This window comes from Lepidochelys kempii, chromosome 1 (assembly GCF_965140265.1).
Source record: "Lepidochelys kempii isolate rLepKem1 chromosome 1, rLepKem1.hap2, whole genome shotgun sequence".
Classification (NCBI taxonomy): Eukaryota; Metazoa; Chordata; order Testudines; family Cheloniidae; genus Lepidochelys; species Lepidochelys kempii.
Genome location: NC_133256.1, coordinates 269,234,830 through 269,254,149, shown reverse-complemented (window position 1 = coordinate 269,254,149; position 19,320 = coordinate 269,234,830). Strand labels below are relative to the sequence as shown.

Here is a 19,320-nt window from a genome sequence, read left to right as displayed (position 1 = left end):
ATTCAGGGCTATCAACTGCACAAGCAAACAACTGTTCTTGTGAGTCACAAGCACTAAACCGGAGGTCAGGTTTTAAAATTAAGTTCCAAAATAAAAACACATGAGTAATCTAGTTTTCATAAAATTTCACACAAATACAAAAGTAACAAGTGTGATACACTACCTGTTTCTATGGCTTGGGCTTCATTGGTCTTCCACTGCTCTGCTACATCATTTGCTAAAGGATCATCTGGATTGGGAGCGCTTAGCAAAGCCTGGATTGATAGCAGAACTGTACGGATCTGCAAAGCTGGGGACCATTTATCTAAAGAGAAAGATTTACAGAAGTATGATATACCACATTCTTTATTACCACCCCCAGATTTAATATGTTTTCCTCTCAGATTAAAGCCATTTAAACCAGCCTCGTGACCAAGCTAAAATAAAAAAAGTTTGTAATCCTTTTAACAACTGAATTGTCAGTTTTCCCTGCTTAGAATGAATTAAGAGAAATGTACTTACCTTTCAAAATATCTAAACATATTCTTCCCAACTTGTCTACATTAGGGTGATAAATTTTGGTCATGAAACGTACTTTAGGAGCTGCCATTGGATATTCTTCTGGAAGGAATAGTTCAAGTTTAAATGTCCCACCCTCAAAGGGGGAATCCTGTGGACCTGCAATGACCACATGAAAATAACGTGCGTTGCTCTCATCTGGCTCTGCTTTTATCCCAGGGACTGGTTCTGCCAGCAAGCGCTGGGTTTCCTGGAGGAGGAGGAGGAGGAGGAAGGAGTCATGGTGTAACAAAGGCAAGCTATTTAAAACACAGCAAACATTTAGACAAAATTTGTACCAGGATACCAAATATTCATTTTAAGTAGATTTATGCAAAACCATAGAAAATGACTTTTCATATTAGGTGAAGTATAAAAAGAAAAACAACAACAAAAATCACATAGGAAGAGCGAGACAAATTCAGAATGGAAATTAGGCATGAGAGTAATTAATCATTGAACAATTTACCAAGCATCATGGTGGATTCTCCATCTCTGACAATTTTTAAATTAAGGTTGAATGTTGCTAGACAGGAGGTCAGACTAGATCATTACCAGGATGAATAAAAATCAATGGTTTTTAAATTTTTTTTTTTTTAAAAAACCCACTTTTTTTTAAATTTAAATCTGATTCTTTTGATAAAATGCCTTTTGAGGGAAAAACCTATCTAAAGATAGTTTTAATTAAGATACCTTTGAGCAATAATGTATTTCATCATGAAACAGGGATTATAAATTCTAATTCTGTAGTATGACACAATATATTCATGTCATGTTTAAGAAAAAAGTTTTGTTAATGAGTTCCAATAGTTCAAAGATTAGGGACCCAATCTTATGAGGTTCCACAGGCTTCTGTATAGATTATTTAGGTTAATCTTTCTATCTACTTAATAGGACCGAGTGCTCAGTCTAGAATAGGGGTGGGCAAACTTTCTGGCCACACTGGGGTGCAAAACTGTACGGAGGGCCAGGTAGGGAAGGCTGTGACTAACCAAACAGCCTGGCCCCTGCCCCCTAACCGCCCCCTCCCAGCCCCCCTCAGAACTCCCCCCCAATCCAACTCCCCCCTTGTCCCCTGACCTCCCCCTCCCAGGACCCCCACCCCTAACTCCCCCCGTGACTCCACCCCCATCTAACCCCCCCCCCCCACTTCCCCACCCCCTGAACCTCTGCCCTATCCAACTGCCCCTGATCCCCATCCCCTGACCACCCCCTCCCAGGACCCCTCACTGCCCCGCCCCCTATCCAACATCCACTTTTCCCTGACTGCCCCCCAGGATCCCCTGCCCCTTATCCAACCCCCCAGCCCCCTTACCATGCTGCTCAGAGCGGCATGTCTGGGAGCTGCACTGGAGCAGCTGCGCTGCCCTGCACGAGCGCGCAGACACGCTGCCCAGAGCACTGTCCATGCAGTGGCGTGGCTGCAGGGGGTCAGCAGGGGAGGGGCTGGGGGCTAGCCTCCTGGGCCAGGAGCTCAGGGGCCGGGCAGAATGGTCCCATGGGCCAGACGTGGCCCACGGGCAGTAGTTTCCCCACCTCTGGTCTAGAAGATACCATCAGAGAGGCTTAGTTTTGCAGTTCTCAAAACTGTGGATGTGTATCTCCAGAGGTAACATGCTTGTTAACAGCAAAAAATGTTTTAACATATATACAGGTGAGAAATAAGACCTCAACTCTACTGTCCCTCTGCAAATTTGTGTACAGAGTCAATCCCTTACCTCTCTCTAAAAGTGCAAAGTTTCAAAAAGTTCAATGAATAGAAGATTGTTGGGGGCGGAATAGATCTGGACAAGAAGAAGTCTGGAGATAAATGTGAGAAGTGAAGGACATGCAATATTTTAACAAAACAAGTGTATGTTTGCTGTTGAAGAAAAAAATCCAGAATATTTAATGTAAATTGTTTTATTTAACTAAAACAACAAAATGTCTGTTTGTCTCGTGATGTTCTCCTCCTAATACAGCATGGCAAGAAAATCCTCCAAATATTAATGATTAACCTGTTGAATTGAAGATATTTATGAAGTCATTGGGAGGTGAACTATCTGCTTCAATTACCTTTGGTAAATGAAATAACCAAACAATCATTCATTTTCTAATACAGCTGTAAAACTAATCTGAAAAGTTTCCAAGATAAATCACTGTTTAAAAAATATAGTGTGTACCTTCTAAAAACGAAACCTACAGCTCTGAGTTGTGAAGAATACGTATTAAGGTTATAACAACCAACAAAAATGCACTTTTATGTAGAAAACCGTGGTTAAATCTAGTCTTCTTGACTAGTGATTTAAATCAAATCCACCCTGATCATTACAATGGTCCCATCTGACCTTAAAAACTGATGAACCTATGAACAGGATGGATTGCTACAGAGAACTCTCCAAGGAAAACCACACCACCATGATGCTGAGGAAAGTGCTTCCCACTCTGCACTACACAAAAGTGCCTAGCAGACAAAATCAGAAGGAAGAGCTATTTCATATGCAATGTAGTAGTGCGAGGACTTGAGAATGATTCAATAAAACAAACGTCTGTGCAATGTATTCACAGCCATAAACCAAATTTAAGGTATCAGACTAAACTTGCACAATTCAATTCTTCTGCATTACTAAAAAAGCTTTATGGGGTATATCACTTTAAAGAGAAACCCATCCTGGTGTTGAAGTATTTTTAATCTATTTCTGTTACTGTGACCAATATTGCAAACACATGCAGCATCTTTATTTTATGTTTAGAACATGAAAACCTGTGGAATCTGGAATCCCTAAGGGGTGATTAATGCGGCGGGGGGGGGGGGGGGAGACAGAAAAAAACAAACAAAACAAAAAAAGCCTTTTGAAGCTCCCCCGGGGAGGAAAGGGCCACTGACTTGTATTACCTGTTACAGGAGATCAGAGATCAAAAGATCAAACTGATAAAGAAACAGTTATACTGTCCAGAGGAGTCTGGATCTGAAACCTGAAACTGGTAGCCAGGAGAGCAGACCAAGTTGAGGGGTTTGACAGACTGATATCTACCAGAGCCATATGTTGGACAGGGGGCGCAACGTGACCTCTGGTAAGCTTTTAGCTTGTACATAGGAACTTTTTTTTTTATGTAATGCTTTTACCCTAAAACTAAGTATTTTACTTTGTGAAGACTGCTTGATAAGTGGTAGAGAAAGATTAACCACAAATGCTGGACCATGCTCAGATCCACTGGGGGAAAAAAATCACAGTGAGGTACAGAGGGACTGCAAGCCTAAGTCCTTGATCTGAAGGAGAGAGGGTCAAAGGTGTAGTTAACCCTGAAACTGTAACTATTACCATATTTAAAATTACTGTAACTGAAATAAAGAAAAACAGCTGTTTTCTCTCTCCTTTGTGTGTTTGACTACTTCTATCTAGTCAGTTTCACTATTTCCCCTCTGAATCCTTCACAAAGCAATAAGGGAGAGAAAATTATAAAAGTAAAACAAGTTGTACAACTACAAGAATTAAAGCTTATGCAGTGCACACTACATGACGTTTATAAAAATATTTTATGTTGGGTGCCCACAAAACATAACCCCAAATACTGAAGCGCTACTACAGCTGAAAATCAGCAAGATTACAAAACAAGATGGATGTGCCTCTTTGTACTGCAGTGCAAAGTAATGTTTTGATAAAATACACTTATTAACAAAGAAACTAATAATATTTAAAAGGCTATGTTTACCATTTCAACACAGGTGTCTTTCTCAGAGCCAAAAGGGCATCCATTACTTTGAGCAGAAAAACCTCAGTTTATAGAAAAGCATCAGATCATAAAGAAAGTAAAGCACCACAATCATTAATGGCAAATAATATCAGTTTACTCATCTCATACAGTAATTAGCTGTAAAGCACTTGCCAAATAATAATCTGCTACAAGCTATATTATAAAAAGACAAAGATAATACAAAATGTTTTATTCAAAGGTCACTGTTAAAACCATTCTTGATCAGCTATGATTAAGCAGATAATACCCACAAAATGAGAAAAAACTAAATTAAGAGTCTTAAATGGAAATAGAATCGAGAAAGGAAAAAAAGCACCCAAATCACAACAGACTGTCCACACCACCAAGTTAGTAAATTAAATATATAAAAAAAGGAAAGTCCATAAAAAACGCCTGCTAGGTTATATAACACTCATGACCTTAATCTCTGGCTAAATATGTTCTATTTCATTTTGTATCAACAAAGGTAGTATTCATCTTTTTCTAGAAGCGACAGTTAGCACATTTTTTGGTATATCCACCAGTTTAAAGCTCTGAGTGATAGTAACTAGGTATAAATGGTGGGAAGCTTTTCACAGAAGTGTTCATTAAATTTCTATTTTCTTCAACTTTCATCAACAAAATTTTGCCAATCAGGTGTAGGGGAGAAAAGCTAGGCTTAGACCTCACTGACTGAAAGCACTGACTGCCTAGGGCTGCGTCATAAATTTGGTGTAAGGCTATCTATGTATTGTGCCAGGGTCGGGCCAGATGGCTACAGGAGAGTGACAGAAGGCAGATATATTAGCCCCAGGTTAAGTAGGTCCCTTTTCCCTGGGTAAGGTAACAGGGGAGGTTCCAGAACAATCAAGAACTTTCTGGAAACAATTAAGGCAGACAGGCTGATTAGAACACCTGCAGCCAATCAAGAAGCTGCTAAAATCAATTAAGGCAGGCTAATCAGGGCACCTGGGTTTAAAAAGGAGCTCACTTCAGTTTTTTGGTATGCATGAAAGGAGCTGGGAGCAAGAGGCTGAGAGTGAGAAGGCGAAGGCATACTACTGGAAGACTGAGAAGTACAAGCATCATCAGACATCAGGAGGAAGGTCCTGTGGTGAGAAGAAAGAAGGTGTTGGGAGGAGGCCATGGGGAAGTAGCCCAGGGAGTTGAAGCTGTCACGCAGCTGTTACAGGAGCCACTGTAGACAGCTGCAGTTCAGAGGGCCCTGGGCTGGAACCCGGAGTAGAGGGTGGGCCTAAGTTCCCCACAACTCCCTACTTGATACTGGAGGAGTTGAACTGAACTGTGGGTTCCACCAGAGGGGAAGGTCTCTGGCCTGTTCCCCGATCCGCTAGGTGGATCAGCAGAGACCGTGAGGATTGTTCTTCCTTTCCCCATGCTGGCCAGTGATGAGGCTAACTGAGTGAACGGCAGATTTGAGCCACGAAAGTGGCCAAACTGAGGGCTGCTGTGAACCTCTGAAGCGAGAAAATCCGCCAATAAGCATAGGACCCACCAAGGTAGAGGAGGAAATTTGTCACAGTATTCACAGCCAAAAAGGGTGTTTGTTGTTTTGTTTTAAACAGAAATAAAACTAATTCATGTTAGTTATCATGCTATCTCTACCAGGATTTACAAGGGACAGCTAGTTTTACAAACCATGAGGTAGCAAGGCATGATCAATACTATACCCCCACCTAGCTACAGCAGGCAGCCTGGTCTCTGCTAGGATTTTAAAGCAAGATAGATAACTAATGCAAGTTAGCTATGTTAAAAAAAAAAAAAAAAAGGGAGGGAGGGAGAGCAGTGAAGACATAGCCTTAGGCCATGTCTGTACTACAATATTATGTTGACCTAAACTTACTCTGGCATACAGCCACCATAGTTATTAAATCACTTCTGCGTGCACACACTTGTCTCCTTGTGTCAGTGGTGCACATCCTCACTGGGAGGTTGTATTGTCAATGCAGGATAACGCCTGAAAGCCAACAGCTGATGCAAGCAACACAATGTCTACACTGATATGGCACTGACCGTGATGCTGCCGCTCAGGGAGGTGGTATTACTAAACTGGAGCAGAGAGGAACTTATGTCGGCAGGAGCCAAATTTAAGTGAAGACACTTTCACAGCTAGGTTGATGCAAGGCAACCTGCGTCGACCTAACAGTGTGATGCAGACCAGGCTGTAGTCTTTGGCCAGGTCTGAACTTGAGTTGTACCACTATAACCTTAACTTTGGTTAAGGGTGTTTGGATTATTTTTAGATCAATATAGTTATACTAATACAATCCCTAATGTGGATACAATTATTCCAGTAAAGAGAAGTCTTACACCAGAATAGCTTATTCCCTTTCCCATGAGGGAATAAACCATACTGGTATAAACACAATAAAACTATGCCCACATCGGGGGGGGTTATAACTGTTTTATCTATATCAGTACAACTTTTATGCACTTCATATATTTCTTGCAGACTCTTCTGCTTGTTAACCCAATGTTTGCTGTCCCAGCAGCAAAGCTCCCATTAAAGTGCTTTCTGCCTTGTGGAGCTTTTTAATTCCTTGAAGGGAAGCAAAATGTCAGGTATAGAAACAGAAGTAGTGACACCACACGGGTAGGTTATGCAGCATCTAAGTACAGTAAATTTTGTCCCTGGTTGCCCTGATTCTCATACTTGAGCAAAACACCCAAACAAGGCACTAGAACACACAAACTTGTTGGAATATGAAGCCAGGCATTAAAAAAACCCAAAGGTTCTTAATCATTACCTTTTAGAGAATGCTGCATAGATTAATTATAAAAGGCAAGGTAATGCTTGCATTTTAATACCCTTTTACACCATGTGCTAAATTCTTACAGTGGGAACTGGAAAGTGACTGGAAAATAAAGTTCTCAGACAAATGCTGAATGCCCTTCTTGTACCTGCCATTTTGAAAATAAAGGATATTTCATATTTCCCCATGTTAAGTATTTGCCAGTCTCCCATAAATTCAACTCACTAAGGCCCTGATACTACAGAGCACTTCAGCATGTGAAGAGTGCCAATAACATCAATGTAACTACAGCTCTACCCCGCTATAAGGCGGTCCGCAGGAGCCAAAAACTCTTACCATGTTATATGTGAAACAGCTTGTATTGACCTTGCCTTGTCTCCCCTGCTCCTTGTCCCCTGACCGCCCCCTCCAGAGATCCCCCGTCCCTAATCACCCCAGGATCCCACCCAACCCCCCTGGCTCCCTGTCTGCCCCGACCGGCATTCACCAGCAGCAGCGGAAGCAGAGCAGCCTGGCCCCAGCCGTGCTGCTCCACTTTCTGCCGCCAGTAAGTGCGGGGAGCTTGGGGAAAGGACACCCCCGGCGCTCACCGGCGACGGGAAGCGGAGCGCTGCGGCTGGAAGCTGGCGGAGTGGAGCAGGCTGGGGCCGCGCTGCTCCACTTCCGCCGCTGCCGGTGAGTGCGGGGAGGTTGGGGAAAGGACGCCCCCTGCGCTCTCCTGCGGCGGGAAGCGGAACAACGCGGCCCCAGTCCACTCCACTCCGCCAGCTCCCAGCCACGTCACTCCACTTCCCGCTGCCGGTGAGTGTGGGCAGGTTAGGGACAGGACGCTCACCGGCGGTGGGAACCAGAGCGCCGCGGCTAGGAGCTGATGGAGTGGAGCAGGCTGGGGCCGGGCTGCTCTGCTTCTGCCGCTGCTGGTGAGTGCGGGGGGGGGGGGGGGGGGATATCCTTTCCCCCAAGCAACACGGCTGGGGCCGGGGAAGCGCAGGGGGCTGCTCCCGTCCCCCCACTTATCACCCGGGCCACTCTGGGCCTGCAGGGCCCCCAAAAGTGCCCCCCCACAGCTCCTGCCTCCCAGACGTGGGGGGGGGGGGGGAAGGCACGTGAAGAGTGAACCCATGCGAACCCGTGTTACATCGGGTCGCGTTATATCGGGGTAGAGGTGTACTCAAAAACTTGGAGCATGTGCTTGTGTACTTTACTGGCTCAGGACCTATGAAAGTCCTATGTTTAGAATTAACAGGAGATTTTAATCAGACAGCAGACTTATTCACAGAAAAATAAGAGACAGACCAAGATTTTTACAGGTATTTAGACATTGCTGTGCTCAGTGTCACAATGCTTAACTGATTTAGGAGCCTAAGTCCCATTTTCAAAAGGGATTTAGGTAGTCAGGAGTCTAAATCCCATCAAATATCTTTACAAATCTCAGCCTAAATAAATGAATTAAATTATGTCTGAACTCCCTATTTTATAGGAGATAGAAAAAATATGCAGTATTCTCTATTGTTGTTGCAAAAATATTTAAGGGTATGTCTATACTACCTGCCGCATCAGCGGGCGGCGATCGATCCAGCGGCGGGGGAGGTGTCTATTTATCGCTTCTAGTCTAGAAGCGATAAGTCGACCCTCAAGCACTCTCCCGTCAATTCCTGTACTCCAGCACCGCGAGAGGCGCGGGCAGCAGCAGTTGACTCGCGGTAGAGAAGACACTGCAGGGGTAGGTCTAAGTATGTCAGCTTCAGCTATGTAATTCACCTAAATTGACATACTTCCCTGAATGAAAGGAATTAAGAGGATTTCCTGCTGTAGGGTATCCCTAAAGTTGGATTTTTACCTGACCAGTTAGGTCACGTTTTAGCTTCTGTTAATCTTCATTAAACTTTTTTTTTTAAGAGATGGCCAATTCCATGGCCTTCACAAAGGAAATGTCAATTCAAGAAATCTGTAAACAGAGTTCTATTTATACTAGCCTCTAAGACAACATCTTGTAAGGGTGGGGTGGGTTTTTTTGGGGGGGAAGGGAGGCTGTTTTGTACCTGTTCTCGTTTCATTTTAGTCCTTAACATGCTATCCTGCTTGACATATCTTCCTATTGAATGAATTGGCACCAGTACGTGGGACATGGAATTCATTGAGAGAAAAAACAAGAGGAATTTATTTCCCTCCTGTAACTAGCAGTTGATGTAGCATATCAGAACACTGCATTCTCTTTCTTCTGTGATCAGCTTCAAAAACTATCCCGGCCAGTTATGTGTTATAAATGGCCAATTCAGCAACTTTTTATACTAGTAAGAGTATGGGTACAGCAACCTTATGAGAAGTAACTTTACAACACTGCCTTACTGTTACTGTCTGCCTTGTTTTAAGTACAGAATCAGCTCAGTACCAAATGGAAGTATCATCTGAGCAGTCTGAAATCTCTCAACACAAATGATTAGTTTTCACATTTCCATAGCCTGTTAATTTGAACATTAATGTAACACCCCCTAACTCAAAAGAAAAAAAAAGTTACAGGTCAGTTAAACTTCAGAAACACCGAGGAGTATTTTTTTTAAACCCTGTTACTTCCCCTCCACCCCCCTCCTTTTTTTTTTTTAATCCAGAGTCACAGGACAATGACTCTTCCTCACCAAAATACGTAATTGCTAGTAGAGAAAGCCTTGCTATACGGAAATTTCAGCCAATCAAGCAATTTGACTGACTATTCCCAGATGCACTATGGAGCATTCTACTAGACAGACTGCTCTACTGGCTTAAAATTCTGACACCTTTTGCCAAGACTCAAGAGACATGTCAGTTCATACAAACGAGACTGCTCCACTGTGCTACTGGGATTTAAAAAAAAAAAAGAAACCTCTGTGCCAAGAAGCCAGTTAAAACACCTCACCACATTCATAAGTGGACCCCAAGAGCACAGCTCCCCCCATCCAGCAAAAAACCCTCACACACATACTCTAGCTTAGTACTTTTGCAAAGACAAAAGCATGGGAACCATTCCCTGCCCCCCCCTCCCCAAATTCACTAGTACTTTGCAAGACTTAGAGTGCCTGATTTTTCACATATTACATGCTCTTGCTCACTTAAGCAATTCCAAGATCCACTTGCTTGCAGCTTAGAGTTTCCTATCATCCAAACAATTCACAAGAGCACTTTATAACCGAAGTGTATCATATAAAAACACCTTTCTAAATATGTTTTAGGAACTGGATTAACTAATCACAGCAACTTTGGTACCAGCTGAAGATAAGAGAAAGATAAGAAATGAGGAAGAAGTTTTAAAAGGAATGCTCAGAAGATTTAAACATGTACAATTCAACCAGTCTCGACAACATGCATGATAGCGTACTAAGGGAATTAGAAGGTGATATTACTTGTAACAAGTTATTTTTGAATAGCTGTGAAAAAGCAAATTTAGTACTTGTCTCCAAAAACAAAAAATAAAAAAAAAATAAAAACCCACCACACCAAACACCTTCACAAGGGGTGCGACTCCCAGCACTGGTGCACTGTCTACACTGGCACTTTACAGTGCTGAACTTGCTGCGCTCAGGAGGCGGTTATTTCACACCCCTGAGCCAGAAAGTTGCAGCACTGTAAACTGCCAGGGTAGATAAGCCCCAACTTTCAGTCTGGGACTTAAACTCCACTCAGACCATGTCTACACTACACACTTATTTCAGTATAATTATACTACTCAGGGGTGTGAAAAATCCACATTCCTGTGCGACATCTTTATACTGACCGTAACTCCCCACCCCACCATGTAGACAGCAGTGTTGGCAGAAAAGCTTCTCCTACTGACATAGCTACCACATCTCACAGAGGTGGAGTTAAGCTGATGGGACAGCTCTCTCCCCTGTCTGCTTAGAGTGTCTTCACAGAAGCGCTACGGTGATGCAGCTGCGCCAATGCAAGTTTGTTATGTAGACCTGCCCTCAGTGCACTGCCAGGAAGCTATTTCTTTGTAGAGAAGAAATTTGGGGGGTGTGTCTACTCTACAATTAGATACATGTGGCTGGCTCATGCCAGATGACTTGGGATAAGGGGCTGTTTAATTATGGTGTAGATGTTCAAGGTTGGCCTTCAGCCTGAGCTCTGGGACCCTCCCACCTCACAGGGTCCTAGCACCCGAGCTCCAGACTGAGCCTGAATGTTTACATCACAATTAAACATACCACTGGCCCAAGCCCAGTGTGTCTACTGCAATGTAGACATACCTTGGTGGCCCAAAAGCCACTGGTCTTTTCTTGGGAGAGAAGCAGAGATTGAAGGGCAGAAGGGGGAGTGGATGTATGCTTGAGACAGAGGGAAAGAATATGGAGGTGCACACTTGTGGATGCTCAAAAATGCAACAAAGTAGGAGACTGAAAGGTTTGGGAGAAGGAGAGAAAATCTAGGAGATGACAGAGACCCAAGTAATAAAAGCAAGAGGAAGGTAAAGGGATAGAAGGAGCAAGGAGGAAAGAGGAAAAGATAAACAGTGATCAATGACTGAAAAGCAGCAGCACTGCTATGGGTACCCGCATGGCACCACAGTATGCCAACATTTTTATGGCTGACTTAGAACAACGCTTCCTCAGCTCTCGTCCCCTAATGCCCCTATTCTACTTGCGCTACATTGATGACATCTTCATCATCTGGACCCATGGAAAAGAAGCCCTTGAGGAATTCCACCATGATTTCAACAATTTCCATCCCAATATCATCAACCTCAGCCTGAACCAGTCCACACAAGAGATCCACTTCCTGGACACTACGGTGCTAATAAGCGATAGTCACATAAACACCACCCTATACCAGAAACCTACTGACTGCTATTCCTACCTACATGCCTCCAGCTTTCACCCAGATCACACCACACGATCCATCGTCTACAGCCAAGCTCTACGATACCACCGCATTTGCTCCAACCCCTCAGACAGAGACAAATACCTACAAGAGCTCTATCAAGCATTCTTACAACCACAATACCCACCTGCGGAAGTGAAGAAACAAATTGACAGAGCCAGAAGAGTACCCAGAAGTCACCTACTATAGGACAGGCCCAACAAAGAAAATAACAGAACACCACTAGCCAACACCTTCAGCCCCCAACTAAAACCTCTCCAACGCATCATCAAAGATCTACAACCTATCCTGAAGGATGACCCAACACTCTCACAAATCTTGGGAGACAGGCCAGTCCTTGCCTACAGACAGCCCCCCAACCTGAAGCAAATACTCACCAGCAACCACATATCGCACAACAGAACCACTAACCCAGGAAGCTATCCTTGCAACAAAGCCCGTTGCCAACTGTGTCCACATATCTATTCAGAGGACACCATCATAGGGCCTAAATCACATTAGCCACACTATCAGAGGCTCGTTCACCTGTACATCTACCAATGTGATATATGCCATCATGTGCCAACAATACCCCTCTGCCATATACATTGGTCAAACTGGACAGTCTCTACGTGAAAGAATAAATGGACACAAATCAGATGTCAAAAATCATAACGTTCATAAACCAGTCAGAGAACACTTCAATCTCTCTGGTCACTCGATTTCAGACCTGAAGGTCGCAATATTACAACAAAGAGACTTCAAAAACAGTCTCCAACGAGAGACTGCTGAATTGGAATTAATTTGCAAACTGGATACAATTATCTTAGGCTTGAATAGAGACTGGGAGTGGATGGGTCATTACACAAAGTAAAACTATTTCCCCATGTTTATTTCCCTCCCCCCACTGCTCCATGGATGTTCCTGTTAACTGCTGGAAATGGCCCACCTTGATTATCACTACAAAAGGTTTTCTCCCCCCCCTTCACCCGCTGGTAATAGCTCATCTTAAGTGATCACTCTCGTTACAGTGTGCATGATAAACACCCATTTTTTCATGTTCTGTGTGTATATAAATCTCCTCACTGTATTTTCCACTGAATGCATCCGATGAAGTGAGCTGTAGCTCACGAAAGCTTATGCTCAAATAAATGTTAGTCTCTAAGGAGCCACAAGTCCTCCTTTTCTTTTTGCGAATACAGACTAACACAGCTGCTACTCTGAAACCTGTGATTGTGAAGCCAGAAAGGGAAATATATACACTAGCAGAAATAAGTTATAATCATAAGACTGTAAAAGTCAAGTCCTGAAACCAGTTGTGTGTGACTGAGCCAGAGCTTTCGTAATTGTGAATGTTCACTCAATCCTAAGTATTTACATGATATGGGTGATAGAATATCCCACTCTTCTCCACCCACAAAGAATTCCTGAAACCAGGAGAGAACCAGATATATGTTCATGCATCTAGTGTTTCACCAACAGGAGAAGATTCACAATTCCCTGCTGCAGGGCTGATTAAGACAAAACAGAAAGATATTCACTGAGAAGAAAGAGGGAGAAAAACAGGAAACTTCCTAAAGGAATGTAGGTTTGGGGTCAGTGATTAAATAGTTCAAACTTCAGCCTGATCCTTTTCTCGTCAAGCCAAAAGGAGCAGTATTCTCCCTTGTGGAAAGGGCACCTTACCTTGCCTCTCATCCTCCAGGCTGGCTGAACACAATGATGGACTCTGGAAAAAAAAAGATTCCATCTCTCCTTTTTCACGAGAGTCCCACTGATAGTGAGAGGTTTCAGAGTAGCAGCCGTGTTAGTCTGTATCCGCAGAGAGAACTTGTGGCACCTTAGAGACTAACATTTATTTGAGCATAAGCTTTCGTGAGCTACAGCTCACTTCATTGCTGTAGCTCATGAAAGCTTATGCTCAAATAAATTTGTTAGTCTCTAAGGTGCCACAAGTACTCTTTTTACTGATAGTGAAGTGATCCCAGAAAACTCCCCAAAAGGAAGAGGGACAGATTGAGTCTGGGGGACTAATGGGGAAGAGATGTATAGGGAACAGGAGGGGAATGAGGATGGAAGACATACAAAAAAAAAGGAGGGGGGTGTTGGAAGGAGAAAGGGTCAACTATTTTATTTTAAGAACAAAGAATACACGATTTGTTTTTGAATGAATCCAGTTAACTGCTATAGCCAAAAGGAACTCAAATACTCCACCCCTTGCAGGTGTCTGGCTTTTTTTATTTGAGTTGGGAGAAAGGGAGGATAGCAGAGAGAAAAGATTCTCCTCCCAACATACAGAAAGTGAACCCCAGCAAAGTGAGAAATCTCACCTATGGGACAGATTATATTCAGTGTGGTTAAGCTCCACAACATTGTTCTCATTGTTTAGAGAGTGATAGTTGAGATCAGAGAAGATCAATATTTCCTATTTATACTACGCCACGGAGCAACAGCATGCTGAAGCTACTAAAATATACACAAGGGTATATACAGATTATTGCAGAGTGCCGTAGCACCTTACATCAAAGGATCCCAAAGCATTTGACAAAAATGGGACAGTATTCTTTTTATTTTAGAGGGGAAACTGAGCCACAACAATTACATGAATTTCAGAAGTGCCTTTTATATTGATTATAATTGTTTCGCTGATCTGCAGAGCCAATATGGAAGTCCTTTTAAACACACTATGCCTTCCCATTTAAGTTTCCTAGTCTTTACAGGATAAATGCTATAAAAAGTATACATGCACTCTGTTAAAGCTTATCAAGGTGAAAGTTAAGTCAACTCCACCTACTGTACATACAAACAGCTTGATCTTATTGTGCATGACTAGCAAATCAGCAGAAGTAAAGGCAAGAATTGGTTGGTGGCTGTAAATCCTACACCTCTAGTTATCTGCAAAGTTTTCCATCTTCAGGAAAACCTGGAATAGTTTAGTGTTACAATATAAGAATTCCTTAATCTGCCTGTTTCTGTAGCTGCTGACTGTGCTCATCTTCTATACACTCCCCTCGACTTTTTGCCTATGTTTTACTGGTTCTATCTTTTGGCGCATTCTTTAATGGCTCCTCACCCTCATCTACTGGTTCTCCTCGTGGTTCTTTTCTTGGATCCTTTCTCCTCACTCTGAACATATCTTTCCCCCCAACCCCAGTAGAGTTTAAGCCACTACCTCCACCCCTGATCTCACCTCTTCTATTCAGCCTCACACCTATTTTAAAAGGTTTTCACTATGTTTAACTTTGATGGGTGAATAGTCACTTAGCCACTATGTAGTTAGAGAAAACATCTACACAGCAGTTGGTTAGAGAACCATTTTACATTTTTCCTCCTCTCATTACATATTAAGTGTCAGTTATGCCAAGAAGGCACACCCAAATTTGAAAGGGATTTGTTATTTTTTGTTTTACAGTCGTTCAAAGGGAGATCTTTTGCCCCCCCCCCCCAAAAATAGCTCCAACAACTTCCACAAAAATAACTGTCACAACCCATCCAATATAAGTCCAATTGTCAAAAATAAGTGAATGTTTTAATCTTAAGATTTGTTTCCAGTTTATATCAGTGTTCATAATTAAAACACTTTAAATGCTACATAGATGTGCTACCTTTTAGTCGAAGTTTAAAACAAACTCCAGATCAAGATTCATCAGCATGCATCACTCCCTAGCACATTTGAAATATCCAGTAAAAGATATCTATAATAAAACTCTGTTTACCCACAAAAATTCTGATATGATCAAATTAATTTAAGAATTGATTTAGTTACATCAGTGTAACCTCAAATGGCACTCTTAAAATGGCATAAAGGACAGACAAGTTACAGTCAATATCAAGTACTCAAACCAGAGTGCCCACAAAAGGGAGTTGCACCATATTAAGTAAGTCAGTTTAGACAATGATTTAGTTAAAATGATACAACCTATGTTTAGACCAGGTCTAAGCTAGCAGTAACTAGATCTGTGTAAATCACCAAAATAAGTTTCAAATATGATAATTAACTGGTGTACATAAAAGCCTGTTATTAAAGCTGCACTTGTCAGCGTCAGGTTCTGGAGACAACTGCTGTTGAAAATTATGACTTAAAAAAGGTTTATTGTACCTTTATTTACTGAACTGAAATGAAAAATGGGTCAGTAATATTTTCCAAGACTGGATCTCTTCAATTTCACTTTCTGCAACGGTCATAAGGATGACATTTAGTACTTGGAGGATGCCATGCAAATAGTTGGGGTAAGAATGTAGGAACAATGAAAATGAAGAGAAATGGCTTTTAGTTTAAAATGCCTACTAGTTTGATTCTTTAATATTTGCTGTCTAGCTGAGATTTAGGTGTGATCCCTGCTCTCCACAAAAATGTCTAAAAGAGACAGAAACAGCAAGTCTTAGCCAGTAATCAGAGATCAGTCAAGTGATCATTTAAAGAACCTGAAATTATCACTCACCTGCCAACCATACAGGCCAGGTCATTTCTTTTATTCTACCCTGCCTTCAACTACTGACTCCCCCATTGAGTCAGACCCATTTTTCTCCTCCCTGCGATTTCAGTTTGAGTCATAGACCCATTTCATCCCAGCCATGCTCATGCAAGTCATGGACCTGTTTCCCAGTTTTGGCATCCCACCATTTCCTTCCCATGTGCACATGACTGACCTGAGCATAACTGTCTGGGGATTTCCCCCTGCCCCAACTTAGTCAATACACTGGTAAACCAATGTAATCACTATGCATCTAACTATCTTATTACAATGTTGATATTAATATTAAACCATTTATTTTGCCGGGACTTGTTTGAATTAAGACTTTAACATAAATGTATTATCATAAATTTACCTCCGGTTAGTAAGAATCTGGAGTAAAGTAAATTAAGATGTTCTACCACTATCTAACTCCATTACACAACAGGAGAGTTAAACTGAAGTATATGGAATGGAAACTACAGCTGGTTAGAGAGCAGTTGGGGTTAAAATTATTAAGCAGCATACTGGCATGAGGACCAAAAAACAGATTGCAGCCAGCTGCATGACATGAGTGAACATTCATTTTTTCACTCTGTCAGAGTGGGGAAATATGATTTTCTCCCTCTCCAAGGCAGATTGGCTCTATGTAAGAAGGTAAAATGTGTGTGTTGGGGGGGGCACTCATCTCATTATGAGTGTAACAGTATATTGAATAAAGAAAAAGGAGTACTTGTGGCACCTTAGAGACTAAAATTTATTTGAGCATAAGCTTTCGTGAGCTTCAGCTCACTTCATCGGATGCATGCAGTGGAAAATACAATAGGGAGATTTTATATACACAGAGAACACGAAACAATGGGTGTTACCATACACACTGTAACAAGAGTGATCAGATAAGGTGAGCTATTACCAGCTGGAAGGGGCAGCAGGGGAGAGAATTTTTTTTCTCTTTTTTTTCTTTTTTCTCTCCCCTGCTGCCCCTTCCAGCTGGTAATAGCTCACCTTATCTGATCACTCTTGTTACAGTGTGTATGGTAACACCCATTGTTTCGTGTTCTCTGTGTATATAAAATCTCCCTATTGTATTTTCCACTGCATGCATCCGATGAAGTGAGCTGAAGCTCACGAAAGCTTATGCTCAAATAAATTTTAGTCTCTAAGGTGCCACAAGTACTCCTTTTCTTTTTGTGAATACAGACTAACACGGCAGCTACTCTGAAACCTGTCAGTATATTAAATATTGATGGGAAAATAGTTTTTTTGTTTTGGGACAGAGCTGTCTGAGGAGATGCAACTGCAGACCTATTTCACTGACTTCATATATCAATACATCATCTTCTGTATTTTCACACACAAAGTCTAGAAAAGGAGTTTAGCAGATGCACAGGTAATGAAGAAGAAAACAAAGTAGCCATAGCCAGCACCATATGATATGAACCAAACTGGTTTTATTTTACTTGCTAATATCTTAATACAACGCGGCATATTCTCAAGTTTTAAAACATTTAGGTATAAAACATCTGAGTTGATTGTAAACTTCCATTAGTTACTTTTAAGAAAATCACTGGACAGAATGCTATACTTTTCTCAAAAGAAAATGTCAGCATAGAAATGTTCGTACGAATGTGCACAGTGAAGGTCAACTATCCATAATTAGGCACCTACCATCACCTGCAGAACCATCAAAAACCAAAAGATAGTTCTATCCTTAGGCTCATCATCACCACACTGTTGATTCTGAAGATCAGTAATGCAGTTAAGCAACTTTGCAAAGTATACTTGCTTTTACCTCATTGTAGCAAAACAGTTCTTTAAGATCAGTGTAACTGGAAACAGTCTTTTATATCTCTTCACCAAAAGTGACCACACACAACCATTCCCCAGAAGTATTAATACAATGAAGCTGAGTTCCTGTCTACGCTGGGGATGGGTTGCATTGGTGTAATTACACTGATGTAGTTACACTGGTGCAAATTTCTCTAATGCAGATGCACTACTCCAATGAAATTCACTGAATTAAAAAAAAAATCACATTGATGTGCCATTTACATTAATGAAGTCCCCAATGCAGAAAACACTGCATCAATGTAGCTATTCTGGTGCAAGTTTCTCTAACAAACAATGTCTTAGGCTCAGGACTTGAAAATATTACCAACCCAGCTGAAATACACCAGCCACTAGCCTCAAGCTACACCCCATCCAGCTTTGTCTCCCACCCCCATTGTGTAGGCCCAAACAGCCTAGTCTCTCCTGCTGCCTGAACTCAGTGCTCCCAATTAATTAATCCTGATGAACACACACACACCAAATCAACTAAATTTTACGCCCTATAATACATTAATGCTTGGCAGTAGTGCCATTAAATAACTTTATGCTACCCTCCAAAATCCTTTACTGGAGAAGCAAGTAGTCCCACATACATGCAGAGTCCTCTACTGAGGAGGGATGGGGCAGGTTTCCTTCCTCCTGGAGGAGACCCAGCCTGTACAAAAACATGAAGCAGCAAACTGAAGAGTACTGAGACCTTGCCCTGGCCAACCAGAAGACCAGAAACAGCAAGTCCTTTGCCAACAGCAGACCCAACAAGAAGAGGAATGTCAATCCCCTGCAGAAGAGAGGGGGCTGGATTCCACATGGCCCATCGGCCAGAACATACATTTAGAACTTCATACTCTCCTCAATCCACAGCTATCAGTAGAAGGCTTGCAAAGATATCAAGGGGAGAACAGAGTCTTTATTTAGTAACTAAACTTTTATTTATTCATACACTCAGATTCAGTAAAAAAAATGCTCTCCTTTAGGCCACCACTCTTTCCAACCTTCTCTGTTTCTCTCCCTTGGACCTGTCTTTCCTCTATTTTTCTCTGCATTTGCTTCCCCACAGCTCCAAATCCAACCACCAAGGACTTCACTCCCACTCCCTTTCCTATGCCATTAAAACGATCAGCAATCAAATCTCTGATGTTGACATTCAAGTATCACTGGCTTTTGGAATTCACCATAGC

General features: G+C 42.1%; 1 protein-coding gene across 1 annotated transcript in view; it reads left to right on the top strand.

Moving 5' to 3' along the window:
* Positions 1 to 596: 596 nt before the first annotated feature.
* The window catches only part of MRPL42 (mitochondrial ribosomal protein L42), a 54,401-nt gene continuing 35,677 nt past the window's right edge, over positions 597 to 19,320 (top strand). The window contains exon 1 of the mRNA XM_073327546.1: positions 597 to 748. Coding sequence (XP_073183647.1) covers positions 671 to 748 — 78 coding nt within the window. The 5' untranslated portion in view covers positions 597 to 670. The remainder of the gene's footprint in view (positions 749 to 19,320) is intronic.